The sequence below is a fragment of the Lissotriton helveticus genome, chromosome 6 (genome assembly GCF_964261635.1).
Source record: "Lissotriton helveticus chromosome 6, aLisHel1.1, whole genome shotgun sequence".
NCBI lineage: Eukaryota > Metazoa > Chordata > Amphibia > Caudata > Salamandridae > Lissotriton > Lissotriton helveticus.
In genome coordinates this window covers 207,886,165-207,904,819 of record NC_136067.1, presented here as the reverse complement: position 1 = coordinate 207,904,819, position 18,655 = coordinate 207,886,165, and the positions used below count along the sequence as shown (strand labels likewise).

Sequence of the window (18,655 nt, the reverse complement as noted above, 5' to 3'; positions counted from 1 at the left end):
AGAGCTTCGTGCTCTCTTACTAGCTTTGGAGTACGCAGATCCAAGTGTTACTACTCTAATTGTAAGTGATTCTTACTACTGTGTCCAGTCTTACAATGAAAACTTGTTCTTTTGGATTCAAAATGATTTTCATGATTCCAAGGGTAGCACAATAAAACATAAAATGATCTGGGTTCGAGTGGCAGAGCTTAAGGCTATGTTGCCACTCGTTTATGTGATTCATACTCTCGGTCATCAGCGCGTGGGAGTTCACGCTGTTGGCAACTCGCTTGCTGATGAAGCAGCGAAATCAGCAGTATCTACATACTTAGTTGCAGCAGTTACTAGGTCTAAAACCAAGATTGATAGCGACATCTTGGCAGCGATTGCTGCCTCTGAGAAGGGAAGTAAACATCCTTCGGGATTCCCTTCGAAGTATAAATACCACTTAAGTCCCGAAAAGGTTCCTTTTGTGACAATTCCTGATGTTGGGGAACGGCTGATTCCCAACTAGGATCGCAGAACAGACTTGATTACAGCGGCTCATGAAGGTGTGGCGTCTGCGCATGCGGGCGTCTCAGCCACTGTAACGCAACTACAACAACGTTTCTGGTGGCGGGGACTGTACAAACAGACGCGTGATTATGTCCTTCTTTGTGACATATGCCAGCAGATTAAACCTTCAACTGCTACGCGTCCGCCTCAGACTCAGTTGTACATTTCTAATAAACCACTAGGCTGTGTTTATTTAGATCACTGCGGTCCATTTTCATCTGATACTGCGTATAAATACATCTTAGTAGCAGTTGACTCATGCACACGCTTTGTGTGGGTATGGCCACATCGCAGCGCTGATTCCCGGACTGTCATCAGAGATTTGCGTATCTTTATAGGGATTTTTGCCTGTGGTACCTTCCATTCGGATCAGGGTCCGGCTTTCGCCTCTAAGGCGTATAAGGATGCCATGACTTCGATGGGGGTCCAAGTCAAGTTTTCGTCACCCTACAGACCCGAGGGTAATAGTGTAGTTGAACGAATGAACCGTGATTTAAAGCAATCTTTGACAGCCCGAGTTATAGGCACTGGCAGAAATTGGCTGGCTCACCTCTATGGCGTGCAGCGTGCTCTTAATAATCTCCCTAGAAGGTCTCTGGGTGGGCGGACCCCATACGAAATGCTCTTTGGCATCAAGATGTTCGTCCCTGACCTTGACGGTCTAGACTCGGTGGTTCGCGCCACTTCCTTTGACGCAGATGAACATTGCAATGTTTTACAGAATCTACAAAAGACGAGAGACACTCTTGCAAAGGAACATTTGCCCTCCACATCGGATGATGCGTTGCAGATCCCGGTAGTTGGCTGGCTACCCCAAGTTGGAGAACTGGTTCGAGAGAAGATCGACAACAAGAAAGAGTTTGGTCCCTCCTATCGAGCTCCGGTCCCAGTGCTTGGAGTGAAGGGCACAAGAACAGTCATTTTACCACCACTTCCAGGTCGTAAGGAAAACAGGTTTATTTCTATTGACAATGTCAAGATACACAGAGTGGCCGATTCTTCTTAGCATGACACCGGCTGTTTCCTGTCCTTCCATTGTGAGAAATTCAATTATGCCCACTGCTTCTAATAATGAACCTGAGGTGGCCATCGAATTACCTGCTGTTTCCAGTCCATTATTGAATAATTTACCAGGAACTAACCTTGATGAGACAGACTATACATACCCCACTGATTTGTCCATGCCTGACCTGCAAGCTCGTTTAGCCACGGAATCCAGATTTTCATTTGACTCTGCTTCCCTTGCCTCGAAAAAACCCTCTAAAATTGCATTATATGCTAGCCTGTTTAAAAAACATTTTTTGATACCTCCTTGGATATACATTTGGCTGGTCCTTTTTTCAGTTTACCTTTTTATGTCAATTGGTTTTGTGTTTTATTTTTTTCGGATTATGAATGGACACTATGTCGAGGAGAGAACTTGTATTACTCATTTGAATGGAACTTTGGCCCCACTTTCCTCTTCACATTCTACACACAGATTAAAAAGAGACTTGACTTTGGTTAACATCACAGCGTGGCCTGTTCTGGATGGAATCGCGTGGGATGCAGTTCGTTTTCAGATACATGGTCCAACGGAAGTCGTTAATGTCCCTAATGTACTAAGAGTTAATATGGGGGATGTGGTGAAACAAAACATTCGTTCTGATGATTGGGATGTTAATGCTGTGGAAAGTTTGTTTTCTGATTTGAAATATTATGCTGCTTTTGCTGCTGAGGATTTATATTTAGAATCTGCTAATTATGGTGAATTGTTCTGTTACCAACATTATGGCAATCACTTCTTACACAAGACATCTTCCCGAAGGGATGCGGTTAATTTTACTCAGTGGGAACATTGCCCAGCACCAACACAAGGGAGTTCAGAAACGTTTCTTAAAAAATATACTTATTTCACTGACTTTAATCAGTCCAATCCCGAGTCCTTTTATTTTAAATTTCACAAACAGCCACTGTCCAAGGTTCGACTTACAAATACAAAATTGTTATATTCAAAGGCCTTCCTGGATCAATTAGTTACTGGAGGGTATGAGTTATGGAAGGATACCATAGACCTTAAATCAGTTTGGGGCTCAAGGGCCTGGCAGGTACAAGGCACTGAAGCTTTGCACCGTGCATGTCTCATCCCAAATCATATGTGGTTTTTAAATGAAACCATTTCCCAGACCACGTGCTTTGGATTGGCTACATCTAAAAGGTTAAACACCCCGTCTTTCCCGGAGTTGGAGGAATATGAGAATTGGAGTAATTTTACTAAATTGTCCATTAGAGATATACAGGCTCTGCTTCTGAATTCCTCCTTTAACATTTCCAGTATGAATCCCAAGGGTTGGCTGCTTTGGCACCGTAGTGCTGATTCTTGCCAAAAGAGATTTTTAAATATAACTGACGGTTTTAAGGCTGTTAGATCTGATCCCCGTTTTGATTTGAGTCATACTGTCACCTCTTACTCTGTTGGCAAGTTGTGTCAAGCTTGGCTGAAACATTCAACTTTACCTGCGGTTAAGTATCACCTTTCCAAACTGAATGCTGACGTGGATTTGAATGATTTCATTAAGGGCCCAGCTAGTGGCAGGTCGAAAAGGTGGTTATATGGTGTTTACAATGAAATTTGGAAACTCTCACAGATTGAGGCTGCTTCACGCCTTAGGGCTATTGATCAGGCAAATCTTGAGAAAGTGCTTGCAGTGGTTGACAATAGCATTAACGTGCTTTCCTCTAGAATTTACACATTAGATAATATTGTGTCGTCTGTTGTTGAAATTGTGCATGATGAAGTGTCTGTATTATACCATGGTCAAAATCAATTACGTTCAATCATGCAGTTTGCATGGACACTACAGACTCTAAAAATGGGTAAAGTTCCCTGGGGATACATGAACGTTTCCTCTTTATTTGCACCGTTTAATTTGACAGACAAACAACGCTTGCTTTCAATGCGTGATGCTTCCTTTTCTATGCTCCATATTGAAAGATTGGAATCTTTACCTTTTTCTGTGGCAGAGACCACTGCTGCTACGTGGCTTATCCACGGTTTAATAACGCTGCCGTTTGCTTTATATAAGTTTTCAAATTGTATGAAATATGTGCCAATAGGTCGTTTTGAACCCTTAGGTAGCGGTTTTCTTCATGAGGTCTGGTCACTCCCATACACATACAGATGTTTCAAGGATGAACAAGAGGTTTATCTAACAGGGGATGAGTGTACTGAGACGCCAGATCATTCTTTAATGTGCAGACACATACAGTTACACGGTTCATGTAACAAGGACCGACCGAATATGGCTTGCGTTTTACAGGGCACGCCAGTTCCTGCTATCATCCCCACGTTTAAGTTGTTGGAGAATGGTAGTTATTTAATGCTCAATAATGAAAACTGCTGTGGTTTACTTAAAGGTATAGCTTTCATAGTAACGGTTAGTGAGCGAGTTATTTGCTGCAGAAATGTTCTTTATCCTCCCACACGTGAACATAGGGAGTCTTCCATTTGGCCACAGATACCGACCTTGGGAGCAGAATTCAGCGGCATGGCTAGAATAAGAGCTCTATTGTCCCAGAAAGAGGTGGCCTTGAGCTCGGCCCGTGAAACTTTCGTGCTTCACATTGCTAACACCCGCACGGAGGTTCAGGCTCTTTTAAACACTGATTTGCCCTTGCATTTCGGAGCCATGGTCCGTTCTATCTTTAACGCATCCTCCACAACGGGCCTAGCACATTTTTTTAAAGTTGTTAGCGGTGGTCTCGTGACTTCCTTTGAGAAGATTTTTGGAGTCATCCCTGCTTTCTTCCATTCTATTTTTTCATCCTTGTTTGGAGGGTTCCCGTTTTTGCTTGCATTAGCGGCTGGCGCATTGGTGGTTTTCTGCCTTTTTAAATATGGATGCCCTTCATGTGCAAGACCACGCACAGCTACTACTGACGCGGTTTCGCAACCGCATGCTTGATTACTATGGCACACTGCCGTTAGCGACTCTAAGCACGGCGTTTGGATTATCTTTTCGGTTCTCCTATTTCACCTGTGTCCAGCCTGTATTTCGCTGTCTGACCTGTGATTTCCTTTGGGCCATTGATTTGTGTCTCTGCGGACCAGCATCTTCTGACGTCGATTTTAATCAACTGATGAGTCCTATCATTGCTCACGAGTTGGTTTGTTCTGACGAAAGGGTTATGGCCTTGGCGGTGGCACATGGACTAATGGGTCCCTGGGATGTGTTGTCGGCAGCGCAGAATTTCTTGGAACTAAGTTTTCTTGAGAACCCACCGAGCTGTCCTCTGATGGTTATAGAGGATCCGGTGCTGGAAGATCACGTATGTTCCTTTCATCTTTTAAATTGGATGGCTGAACTGTTTTCTGATGAGGACAGTGACTTCCTCCTGGAGGCTGTTGCAGCTTACTTTTCATATACGGTCTTATCTTAGACACTGCCTCAAATTGACATGCTGATTGATAGCATTTCCTTGACTTTATTGACTTTTGGTCAAGACATTTTATTTTTCCTTGCCTATTGGCTTGAGCCACATTATATTTGTGGGCTATTTTTTTAGCATTAATTTTTATAATTGAATCTTTATTCATGCTCGTTTATAAATGGATTCTGCTCTCATGTGATGGCACTTCTGTTACCTTATTTAGTCCGTTCTCGGATCATGGGGGGGTGTTGTATAGCTCCTATATATCCTTATATCGTGTTAAGTTAGCATAGGTACATTTGAGATTTAAACGCCATTTTTCCTTTCTTGCAACTTCTGCACACGACCCTTAATTGTTGACTTAGCTTTCAACCTAGTGGTTTGCCGTGGTGTATGTGAGAATAATATGTTATTGCTCTGATATCAGTCTTGTTTAATAAAACATGTCTGCACGGAGAGTGCTGAAGTTTCAGGAGCAACACGATATGTAATTGTTATGAGGTCTGATCTCCACGCCTTCATAGTCATAACACAAGTGCAGCCTTTGCCAACTTGGGCTTGAGGCGGGATTGATATTGCTTTGCACGAGAATTGTTAACACACTTGATGCGGTGCACATGCAGAGAGAGCTGGTGTATGCTGATGTGATTCCTTCATGCTAGGACACTAAGGTATGGGCCCGCCCTAAAACAACCCAAAGAGACCTTCTTAGATAATAATATAATATATGTGTTAGGGAGGGTGAGATATAAGTGTTGTTAACTCTTATTCATTACAGCATGTTAACATGCTGTCACCATTCGCTTTTTATGTCTTAGTAACTATGCTGATAATTTTGCTACTGATAATAAGTATACTTGTATTATCAAAGATACTGCGCCTGAGAAGACGGCATTAGTAAATAAACATTTCAAATGCACATGTGTCTTCTTTACTCCATGTTCTGGTTTGTAATGATAATATAACGAAAGAGTGTTCATGAGTCCCACGTACCCTGAGGTACTGTAAGTTCATGTTCTGGTTTGTCTAAACATTGGGTGTTTGATATGTCCAATGAGACACTGTAGCTAGCTCGGTAAGGGGTGAGTTGGTTGCTAAGGTAAGTTTTGGGACATCCTAATTTGCCGAGGTTCCACTCCTCTGTGCACAGTTCTGTGTGAGTACAGAAACCCTGCAACACCAGCTTTGTGAAGGTGTGCTCTGAGATGGGAGAAAAGGATTCCAGGAAGCTAGCTCTAGCTTTAATGATGGAATAAGATCTTGACAAATGTTTACCCCCCATTCTCTTTACGATTGGACTACTCCTTCTGTGCTAGAGCCCAGAATGCCACTTTCAGCTCCAGGAGGCGGGAGGCTGGCCTGAATAGCAATTTCTCATTAAACGAAAAGGGCGAGTTGTTTGCACCTTTCCTGGGAGGGGAGTTTAAGGTTGGTACCCACTATCGGTAAGGTAAAAGACTTAACAATTTCAAAAATTTCCCTGGGGTAGTTTCCTGCTTTCAAGATTTTGGCATTGAAGTAGCGTTTTTTCTGCTAATTCGATTTTTTTATGGTACTTCCCTAGCACTACTTTGTATTCTGCTTTTGATTTTTGGCAATAGGCAGTCCTCCATTGCCTTTCTTTATGTTTACATTGTAACTTTTATATTTTGATGAAATGGGTATACCAAGGACTGGACGCTTTGGTGCAGCGTTGATCGGTCCTTCTTTCTAGTGCTAATGCTTGGATAGCAGACTCAACCAACCTCTTTTTGTCTACCTACTTCTTCCTCTTTCTGCCACACTTTATCTTTCTTTCTGGATGTCATCATCCTCTCTTTACCTTATGTCCCTCTTCTATTCAATAGTCTCTCTAGCTTTTGCAGTGCCATTCTTATTACCTATCTGACCACTCTGTATATTCTGCAAGAGGAGAGGAGGGGCTAGGTCGGGAAAGAAAACTATTGTGATAAGCCCCAGATTTCACTTGATTTAATGGTGGAATTCTTTGGAGTACTGCTCTGATTTTTCACTGTTAAAGAAAGTGCTACTTTTGAAAGGTATATACGGTATTTGTCATTGCAAATATCCAGCAATTAATGCTGCACCCAAAGTAACATGAGGACATGTTTCTTTTTAATATTGTTCTTTAGACCACTAAACAACCACCACATCACCCTTACGCTGTCTTTCCTACAATGGAAAAAGCAGGCTTGTTTAGCATCTACTCTCTTGCTTCTCCAACCCCCTTGATTAGTTTCCATTGTAACTGATAACCGTCTTCAAATGTGTACCAGTTGTTCTGCATTGTCCGGCCACAAACAGCTGTTACCTCCTGAACCTATCTCTGCCCATTCTAGGATTTGTTTGAGTATGTAACAGTCCCCTTCTTAGGCTGGTCTCCAAATTCCTTCTCGTCATAGACTCCGCTACTGCAAGCTTGATTAATTGAGTGGTTATTCAGCCTTGGTTGTTTTCCATTACGCAAAAGTATATGATACACACAGGCATCTGTGAATGGCTGCCTATCGCCCATCCTGCAGCTCTTTTTTTATACAGTTATTTTCGCATTGCCTAGAAGTCACCAGATAATTCCACTCCACAACACAATTCCCCTACACACAGCATACATCCAATCCACAGCACATAATTCCACATCATGCCACAAAAGTCAAAACCACACCACATAATTAAGTTCCACTACATGCCACTCCAAGATACACAGTACTACTCCGCATATTATTGTTGTTGTTGTTGTTGTATAATCTTTATTCGGTAAAAATTCTCACCATAAAAGAATACATTTTACACAGTAAAACATTAATAAAATCTATCGACGATAAAATTCCATTTTAAAAGGTTCAAGCCTACACATTATACAGTACAATGGGTGATTTATCTGGATCCTAGTCAACATCACTCATCAGTACATTATTACATAATGGTAAAAATGACTTCAAATCCATCCAGTCATCATCATAGTGGCCTGCCAGTAGGGCCTGCTAGCAATTTGGTAAGGTGGAATACAGCTTCATTCTCCTAGTACGGGTCAGCCATGCACTACTCAAATATTTAGCCACCCCGCATACCATGGCAGAGGATGTAGGGTCGGTAGTAAGTACTCGTAAGGCCATTCTGTGGCACCTCAGACCCAACCCCATGCATACTGGTTTCAACCAGACCTTCCTGGCAACTTTATAAGCGGGGCAGGCAAAGAGTAAGTGCGCCACAGACTCCTTTGGAGCCGCGCACCCGGGGCAGGGGCGCGGAGGACCACCAGCGTTAGACCAGCCCGCGGTGAACTCGTGCACCGGGAGGGTCCCATACCTAAGTTTTAAATAGAGGGCTCTGTCCAGAGGCTTGGCTATGAGGTCAAGGAAGGGTTCCAGCTTTCTAGACCATTTAAACTCTAGAAACCGTTCAGTAAGTAAACCTCCAGCCCCGCTGCGTGTTGCCTCTGCCTGAACCCAGTCCCAGTATAACTTCTTGATCACCGATTTGGGGGGTGGCATTTGACTCACCCACACATCTCTCAAGCCCAATTGAACCACCAACTGCCTCACGTTGCTCAACCACCCGATCCTATTACCGTTATCTAGTAGTATTAGTTCATCCAGCCCGCAGCATATTTGGCAAGTTCCCTGGTCCTTCGCAACCTAACCCAAAACAGTAGAGGGCGCAACCGCACTAGATCTTTGAAGGATCGCCTGCCCAGATCTAACCGCAATGGGATTAGCGGGGTAGAAACGGGGAGAGCCACCACGTCCCTCAAAAACTTGTTTTCCGCTACAACCAGCTCAGAAACATTTTCAAACCCCCACAGCTCGGAGCCATATAATGCAGCCGGGAGTATCTGGCCCTCGTAGATTGCCATAACCGGTGCCACAGGTTTACTCGTTGACTCCCGATGCTCCCTCAGGGTCACCCCTGATACTCTTTTGTGGGCAAGTAACATTTTAGCCAAGTGGTCACTCCAATTCATCCGACTATTTATCCGCACCCCCAAATAGTCGAATGAATCAACCAACTCCAAGGGTGCCCCATTGAGCGTAAAATTATTTCTAAACCTTTTGGAGGGTGAAAGAGCCATGAGCTTAGTTTTCGAGGTGTTAATAGTGAGTCCTCTATCTGTGCAAAAGGTACTGAAACGGTGCAGAAGCTTTTGAAGTCCCACCAGGGATTTAGAGATCAGTATGGTGTCATCCGCGAAGAGTAGAGTGGGGATTCTTTCCCCCGCCAGGGATGGTGCATCCGCCTCTTCCTCTCTCAGATGGTCCACCACTCCATTCACAAACAGAGAGAAGAGGGTCGGGGCCATAGCACATCCCTGGCGTACTCCCCTCCTCACGGCACCCTATCTGTCAGCTGACCCTGGGTGCCCCATCTGATCCTCGCATAATTCCCTTCGTGGAGCCTTACAATAAAACTCAGAAGTGAACCGGGGAAACCCATCCTCTCCAGTGTCTCCCACAGCTTTGCTCGAGGGACCAAGTCAAAAGTCGTCTTGAGATCTATGAAAGCCATGTAAAGGCTACCCCTTATGATGGTAACTGACTTCCAATAGATGACAAAAAAGCGAAAGACCTGGTCCATCGTACCCACCTTCTGGCGGAATCCTGCTTGGAGGTGGGAGAGGATATTTTCCTCTTCCATCCAATCTACAACCCTTGAGATGATGACCCTGCCAACCACTTTCTGAATTACATCTATCAGACTGATAGGTCTGTAATTGGCAGGGTCCTCTCTAGCCCCCTTCTTGAACACAGTGACCACCTCTGCCCCCTTCCAAGAGTCAGGCACGGGGTGACCCCTGGCAATCAGGTTCATTATAATGGCAATTAAATCAGCCCAAGCCTTAGGTTCCTCAATCAGAAGGTCCCCTGGGATCCCGTCCGGGCCAGCTGCCTTCTTCGGGGTCAGATGTCTGATGGCCACTACTACTTCCGCATATTTATACTCCATGTCAAACAATTCCACACCACATAATCACATTACACTCGTTACCACACAATTACAATCCACATAATCACATTACACCCGTTACCACACAATTACAATCCACAAAATTCCACTGCACATCACTCCACACCACTCAATTCCATGTTACACAATCCCAGCACAAGCATTTCCAATCCACCCCACATAATTCCACTCCACACCACATGCATCCACTCCTCTCCACTCCATAACATATGACAACAAAACAAGGACATTTACAATGCCATTAGCTCTTGGATTGCCGAGACCTATTGGCTTTGCCAATGCTTGTTTCCATTTTGAAGGTGACATCGCAATATACCAGGTGATCACTGCCGCTGTTGTTTTTCTTGCTTTATCGAAAAACTGTGCCTTTCCCAGTCACGCTGAACACGATGTACCTAACCAAGGACAACCTGTCTGTCCCAGGCTGTTACATATTATGTATAATCATGTAACCTGAATAGACTCTGAGAACATCTGAATCTAATGTTCTAGTAATATGAAAGAATCTTTGAACGTATTCTGTATTAAACTGTATCTTCTTGCTTGCTTCCCAGTGGTTCATATCCTCGTAACCGTGCTCTTTTGTAGTGAATGTATGAAACCCTTTGTCTAAAGTCTTATGAAAGGATATGTTTTCTCTGCCTGGAGAGCACACCTTCTTCCTACTTTTAAAAGGCAAATCTATGGTGGACTTTCTGCATAACTTTACTGTGTCCTTCGTACTTTTGATTTATATGCCATTATGCTAAATGATTGTCGATCCAGTTTATGTACTTGTGCACTTGCATGCTTTAAGTACATTTTTACACTTTAGTCCAATCGAGGAGCACCAAAGTCCGTAGAGGGACTACACCACTCCTGGTCTAAGTAGTTGGCGCACATTGGGTTAGCAAACGAGAGACAAATTTGTACATCAACAAATCTAGTACTCTTTTTACACCACTCCCGCATTGCAATTCAGTATGGGTCAGAGAATCAATTTTGTAACTTGGAAAAAAGTTTTTGACTTGCATTGGTAATGGCCCTTTGTGGTCAAAACGGTGTGATTTTGCGAATCATAGAGTTTGTGACTGCAAAAGAGCTTAGTACAACTACCCAAATTATGTAAGTGCAGACACTCCTTGGAAGCTTGTCAGTGGAAGAAACCAAATTCAGTTTTGTGATTTACTAAAATGTATCCTTTTGTGGCATTGATGGCATTCACTATTACTATTGTCTGTCGATTGAAAAGTATAAAAGCAGCCTGTTACACATGTTATTCTATGTTGCAGGTCTTATTTTTTCTCATGGAGAAAACTGGAAGGTGATGAGGCGCTTTACTCTGACTACCTTACGTGATTTTGGGATGGGCAAGAGAACCATTGAGGACAAAATTACAGAGGAATGTGAATTTCTTTTAAAGAACTTTGAAAGTTACCAAGGTAAGCAGTTATGGCATAATGTAGTTCAGTTGAGTTTGAGGCTTTGCCATAATTTACGACACACAGTTTTCAATTCAGTTGCAATACATGACAGGAACCAAATATGTAGTGTCAAGCACTTTCCATCTGTCCATTTTATAGTACTCTTTAAATACGGACCCTATATGTTCTCCACTTTACCTTGCTGTCATAGTTCCAGGGCTCCACTAAGTGTGACTGAGTTGTTCGAGATGTTGTGTCCTAGCTTTGCTGGCCTCATGGAATAAATACAAATCATAAAAGAAAAATGCAGACTTGGGAGGACTTTAGGTCAGACTTGTTCATCTAGTGGTTTATCCAGCTGTCATTTGCATTTTGTGTCTGCCTACAACAGAATACAGCATGGGGCAATGGGTCAGCCGCTTCAATTGCCCCCTCTCTTGCATTGTGGCAGCATTTCCCACATCCCACCTAAAAAGTGGTGCAATTCAGTGGTAAGGCTGGTGGACCAAAACTTTATTTTGTCCATTACTGCATGTTCATTTTATGTTTTTAGGTTACAGTAATCAAAACTTATGGTAGTATTTCTTTGCACCATATTTATCTGCGAAGTGCATTAAAAACACTTACAAGGGTTTCTATACCTGCTCCAAGTACACCATCCTTCTAGGTAGCAAGCATACTGTTCTATTAAAGTTAAATGCAGTGGTCGTTTTTATTTAAAAATGCTATTGCAAGGATAAGGTTGCCAAGTTTAGGCAGAGGCATGTTTGTTTACTTCCTTTTATTTTCGTGTCATCTATGCTACTATCCACCTGATCATTTCACCAAAGATTTTTCATAACATCCCCTCCATCCAAGTAAAGTCTACTAGTTCCCTGAACTCAATGATTTTACCTTTAAAGATGACTCTCTCACCTTCAAGGTTGTACTGTCAGGCAGACCATCACCTCATCTGACAAGCAAGATCTATCTCTTAGGGAATTTATAAAAATTGAGACCAGAAATGTGTGAAGGTTCATGTAAAATTACAGGCCTTTTCCCCATGTACTCAGATTATGAACTCCATTCATGTCTGGATTTTTAAGGCTCTCCCCTTAACCTGAAAAACCTTCACAAAAATCAACTTCTCATAGGAGTATCAACGCCCAGATAAACTGATGTGATCCCCATCAGGCTGCATAGCCTTTTCTGCACCTTTGAGAATACCCTTCTTTCCTTCCAGAACCATAGTTTTAAGCCACATCTCTTCTTCTGTATCACACACTGTCTATTGAATTCCCTATTCTGTACCCCCACTACTGGACAGTGGACAGATGCTTTATAGCTACGTTCCCCATGTATACATACTTACCAACATACAAACATGTATGCTCTTACTAATGAGGACTCACCAGCCATGTGAACAATGGTAACAGACTTGACATTCTTCTGTTGGCTATATAATCTCATTAAGTACTGCATTTGTGTACACTCCCTTCACATTCTGTTGCCATATTAAAGTAGTCTATTCATTTTGAAGGATATTTCTAATCACAAAGTCTTCATTTTGTGAGTATCCCCTGGTGCCAGTCTGAATTAGGGATGGGTGGAACTTGTAGAATTTCACTCCACGTAATTCTGCGTAGTTGCATAAAAACTTTGCGAGATTCCACTGAGTTGCCAAATGGGTGGAAATATACACTTTGTACTGCTCGTGCTGCGATTTACTGCCAGTAGGGCGTCCGTGCCGAAAAGTCAGTGCAAACCTCACTATATGGTGCACAACAGCGCACGTCAATTTGAGTTCATTTCATAGCTGCTCAAGTAGAAAATCTACTCAAGAAGCGGCCTCTGACCATGACGGCCCACGTTAAAATATCTCGCCAGAAGCCCTCCTAGTAACTGAAAATTGTGCAGGGGTCACCAAATCTTGCTCACCAGCTTGCATTTCTGGAGCCTCGTGGGATAAAAAATACTGCCATACAGTAATTAGCTGAATATGGCCAGAACTCTACATTACAACAGTTATGCAGAATCACCAGTTTATGACAATTCTGCAAGCAGAATGATATTTTCTGCCTCCCGGCTAGTCTGAATCCAGAAATTTCAAAGGAATGGTCCTGTGCACTGGCAGGTGGTGCAGCACAACTCCATATATAAGTGTCTCCGATGGGCACTGCTGGCAATTTCTTTCATAATCCGTCTATGACCTGAGATATACAGCTAGCTGACCAACTGAAAAACCAGTTTGCAGAGTACAAAATTGGGTAACCATACCACATTTCGAGAAGCAGGAGGACATTGAGGCATCTACTGTTAGATATTGAGCAGCAGAAAGACTGTTACTGAAGGTAAGTCACTTTCTTTATAGGTACCAAAGCAGTAGGTGATGGGTCTGTTTAATGGCTCAAACTAATAAGGTTAGTTGGACCAAGTAGGCAAAATGCTCATCTTGACACGCCTGACTGTTGAGGAAGTAGTGCCTAGTTAACAGGTGTACCATAGCCCACGTAGTTGCCTGACATATACCCAGGTGGGATGGGTATGCCCAGACGTGGGTCCCTTGCTCACTGTGCCACTGGATTCAAGCTAGTCTGGCTAAAGAAGGGTGACATACGCTGAAACCGGTCCCAGGATATTTGTTTCGGTCCAGGGAGGACCTGGCTCGGCAGTTCAGTCTGGACTGTTCCCATGAGGCACAGGGTCAAGACTGATTTGCATATGGCTGGATCTAAACTGGGGTGGCATGGTGAGCAAAAGAACAATTGATTTAACCTAAATCTCTTGACTGGGGGAGAATGTTTTGCATTGTCAGCATTCTGTCCATCATTTGTTTGCTGTAACACATATACCCAAGAGAGGCACACATCATGCTATTTCAATGATGGCAGTCTTTGCCTTTTTGGAGTGAACCTGCAAACCTTCTGGAGGCAGCTTCCTAGCCAATGTGTAGCATTCCTTGATGCAGAGAATGATACATCAAGTGACAGTCTGTTCTGTGTTAACTTGCCTATCTTTGTCTCACATAACCCCATGAAGAGTTGATTCTCCACCTGATGTTCCTTGGTGCAATCAGTGTATAAGTTAAGCCCTCTCTTGGGGTCCAAATGATGGAGTCTCTCTTCTTCTTCTGAGGAACAGGGCGCAGCAAGGAAGTTTGGAAGTGTGATGGCTTGTTAGACGTTAAACAGTAGCACCTTTGGAAAGAACGCTACACAAGGTCTCAGCACCACTTTGGCCCGAAAAAAGGTGGTATAAGAGGGCTGAACCAAGACAGCCTGAAGGTAACTCAACTGGCATGCAGATGTAATTGCCACTAGGAAGACTGTTTTGAAGGTGAGTAAATGCAAATAAAAATGGTTCGAACAAGATACACGTCAGAAAGGTAAAGATTAGATTTAAGTTCCACTGTGGCTTTACAAAGAGTGTTGAGTCCGATATTTTAGAAATAGTATCACAATGGGTAATTTGAATAAGGGTAGTTGGTCTAGTGAATGTAAAAAGGCTGAAAGAGCCAACAGGTAATCATTAACTACGCTAACTGCGCACAGAGGCATGCCATTCTAGGGCAAAAGCAAAGCAAACAGCAAGACATCTGACAGCTTTGCCTGCAATAACTCTTACTGCTGAATGCCACAAATGTGTCCTAGCGCGCGGCTACCTTTTTTTGTCTACCCAACTGTAGTAAAACCGATCTGGAATGTAACAAAATCCCAATTTTCCCAGGTTATAGTGTCCTCAACTTTCCTACTACCTTCTTCCCTTGCTCCCGAGCTGATACATTCGGACAAAAGTGGCTTTATACCACGTCGCAACACTTCCTTAAACATATGCTGCCTCTTCAGCTTAATTGACTCAGCCCGCAACCAATTCCTGTATGCTGGCTGCCTGTTATTAGACATTCAGCAAACATTCAACACCCTGGGCTGGGTCTACATGCTCGCAGCATTGAAACGGTTCGGGTTCCCTCTTGAATATTGCCGCTGGATAGAGTTACATTACACTATGCCCATGGCCAGAGTTAAACTGGCCAAACATCTCCCCATCATATTGGATATTTCGAAGGACTTGCCAAGGGTGCCCCCTACTTTGTATTGGCAATAGAGCCCCCCGCCCAGCAGCTTCATCACGCTATGAAAACATTTGGAATACCGGTGGGCCCGGTTACTCACTCGATGACCTTGTGCGCCGATGACATGCTCTTATATCTCAGGGATCTCATCCTGGACATGCATACACTGGCCTCCCTGCTAACACTATTCGGCACCCTCTCAGGATTACTGCTTAATGCCTCCAAATCCTGTGCAATTGTTTTCTTATTCATACACATTGCCCACCCTACAGTTTGGTTCGGTGCAACTCGGTGGAACCGATCACTTTCAGATACGTAGGCATTCAGATATATAGAGACATAGGATGCACTGGAAGGGAATCTAGTTTGCACACGAAGGTGGGTCAACTGGCAGTGGCCAAAATGGTGATGCTGCCGAGATTGTTATATCATTTTGTCAATTTTCCAATAGTGATCCCTGATTGGGTATTGAATCTCTTGGACTCTCTATTGGTAGACCTGATCTGGGAAGAAGGTTGAAGTCGGACTAGCCTCTCTACCAGCAACTAGGGGTGGTATGGGGACACCGGACTTTATAGCGCATTGTATAGTTGGATAGCTTCAGTGGTTGGTGTACTGGCTAGCAGGTCACAATTTGTTCGAGATCGGCTACACACCCACACAACTGCGTCTAGGGACACTTCAAGCTCTACTCTGCCCAGACTCCATGATACGACAGGCAGACCCATTACTGCTTAAGACCGCTATACACTACTGAAACGCGGCCCTAAAGTACACCAACAGGCCCACCCCCTATTCCCCAAATATTCCCCTATTTGGGCTGGTTTTTGGGGCGAATTTACGGAAGGCCGGTCACATTTATCCAAGATACCCTCCTGGTTATCAATTGAATCCTGTATCCTGGGCTTGGCCCCACTTCCCCGAACAGCTAAAGTACTATGCTGCTTTACCGACCTCTCCCTGTTATTAGCTAAAAGTATGCTAACACAACGTTGGAAATCCTACAAGGCACAAAGAGATGGGGAATGGGGAGAGGAAGTTATACATTGGGACACAGCAGAAGGTGAGGCCCTGAGGCAAGAGGAATGCAGAGTGCTTCGTGAGAAGCCTATCTGGAGTGGGCTCACCTGCTGGAGCAGTTCCGGGCATATACCTCCTACACTAAAAGAGCATAGGGAACAACTATTCTTCCCACCTGACTGCCATTCACTGGGGCTCGTGTCTTCTCCTAGCATGTACACTATACACCTACCAGACCACCTCAGCTAGTTGGAGGGAGAGAGCGAGGGAATAGACTGTTTGATCCTTTTGGTTATGACTGTTTTTTTGTCTCCTAGTAAATTTTTGTACCTGCATATTATATTAATGCCTTTTGTCATAATCTTACAGGCCAATCTGATATATCTGGAGCGCAATGTAACTTATACGCCTATCTGGTCAACAGTATGGTTGGAATTATTGTATGTACTACTGGCAACTGAAAATCAATAAAATACGTTATAAAAAAAATATTGTCCTCAACTTGGGCCCATTTTTAGGACTCTCCTGTGCCAGTGCATGCGCTGCTCTGGCGAGATATTTACTGAGTGGCCTTTTAAAAGTCCAACCACAGCTTTTTCGGTGGCATGGAGCGTGCGGTTATGCGCACAGGCAAGAGCAGAGGCGCCATCTTGCTTTCCTCTCGCTCTCCCAGTGCGCGCGCACGCACCACTCGCGTGTTTTTTTAAATGTTCTTTTTGCTTGCGAGTGCGCTCACACAACTCCCAGTCGCGGCCGCACGTCTTGCTTGTTGCTTGGCCAATGCTCGCTTTAAACCAGACCTCATCCGCAGCTGCCACTAATCCAGACTAATCTCCAGACTAGCACGAATCTTAGCCTGCCAGTTTGTGGAGCAGCCACCACAACACGCAGGAGAAAGGTTCTCGGCCACCCTGTATACTTTTGCTTTTTTTCAAATGTAATTCTTGTTTGCCTTCAATACACTGTTGCAGAATATATTTTCTTTTGCCTCCAGTTTTGCTCTGCTTCTTTACCGGCCTTAGGCTTGTTCTACGGCTGCCACCGTATTGAGTCGATCCGTCTGCCATCTTGTGATGCGGCTGCCGTGACACACTGGAGAAAAGGCACAACAACAATGTGGCCACCAGTGCTGTGCCAACTCCTGGATGGCCGCAAACAGCCCTCATATATGTTACTGATGCCTCCCACTATTGCCAATCCGCAGCTGCCTCTTTATTAAGCAGCATTGTCCACCATTTTATAATACTGCCACTACAACACATAGGAGAAAGGGCACAACAAAGATTGTACCGCCAGTGCTGCACCTCCCTTCATATAACCGCAAACACACCCACAGTCCTCAAGCTGGTTACATTACTCAAGTAGGCATCTAAGAAGTCAGGATAGCAATGAATGGAGGAGTTAGGCATGGAGCGATGCGGAACCCAACCTACTACATACATTGTATGTATCCTTTGCGCGCGCACACAACTCCCGGGCTTGTTGGTGATTGCGGTGGTGGGCGCACATGCACCACTGAAAATCACTCGGATTTGCTTCCCGCCGTCTGTTCGTTTCTTGAGGAGGAAAGAATTGCAGAAACAACTCCCGGGGTCCCCGTTTAGCCACTTACTCTCCCTCCCAGAACTCTTACATGTACTAACTGCCTACACCCCGCACGGCCAATGCTTGTTTAATTGCGCTTCTAGTCCAGGAATTATGCCACTGAAAGAAGGTGCCTGGCTCGGCCCCTTTAACTCCATCCTGCCAAGGAAGTGGCCAATCACCTCTGGATAATGCTGGGCTGCCTCGGGCCCCCGCATCCTAAGAGGGTGGCCCCACTTAGTGCCACAGGATGGCACACGACGAGTCAACCTCCCAGCGTTTGGGAACCTCGTGGGTCCCCTAGGCCAACGTCACTTCCGAGCAGGAGAGGGCGGGGGGAGAGGTACTTGATCGTCTCTCCGGCGTTCAAGTGCAACAAAGGGAACCCCATGCCGTACTCAGATAGTTGCCCCTCTAGCAAAAGCGGAATAATCATTGGAATAGATGGTATCCCTCCATTTTTTTCCTCATTTTCTGCGTTTCAGAGTCAGTCAGGTGAGACTCTTAAAGGAATGCTACCTGTGTCCATGTCTAAGGAGGAATGCATGTATGTGATGTCTTTTCTCTATTTCTCCAGGCCCCTTAAGTTCCATGTAATCAAGTTGTACGACCCTATTGTGGCGGCAGGCCCCGTCATGGTCCCATGCAGAAGCGGAGGTCAACTCCGCGTGACACTAGCAAGGCAGTACCG

The 18,655-nt window shown here is 44.3% G+C and overlaps 1 protein-coding gene across 1 annotated transcript in view; it reads left to right on the top strand.

Moving 5' to 3' along the window:
• Window positions 1-18,655, top strand: part of LOC144762427 (cytochrome P450 2K1-like) — a 222,370-nt gene that overhangs the window by 64,234 nt on the left and 139,481 nt on the right. Inside the window, exon 3 of the mRNA XM_078647609.1 lies at window positions 11,178-11,327. Within this exon, the coding sequence (XP_078503735.1) occupies window positions 11,178-11,327 (150 nt within the window). The remainder of the gene's footprint in view (window positions 1-11,177; window positions 11,328-18,655) is intronic.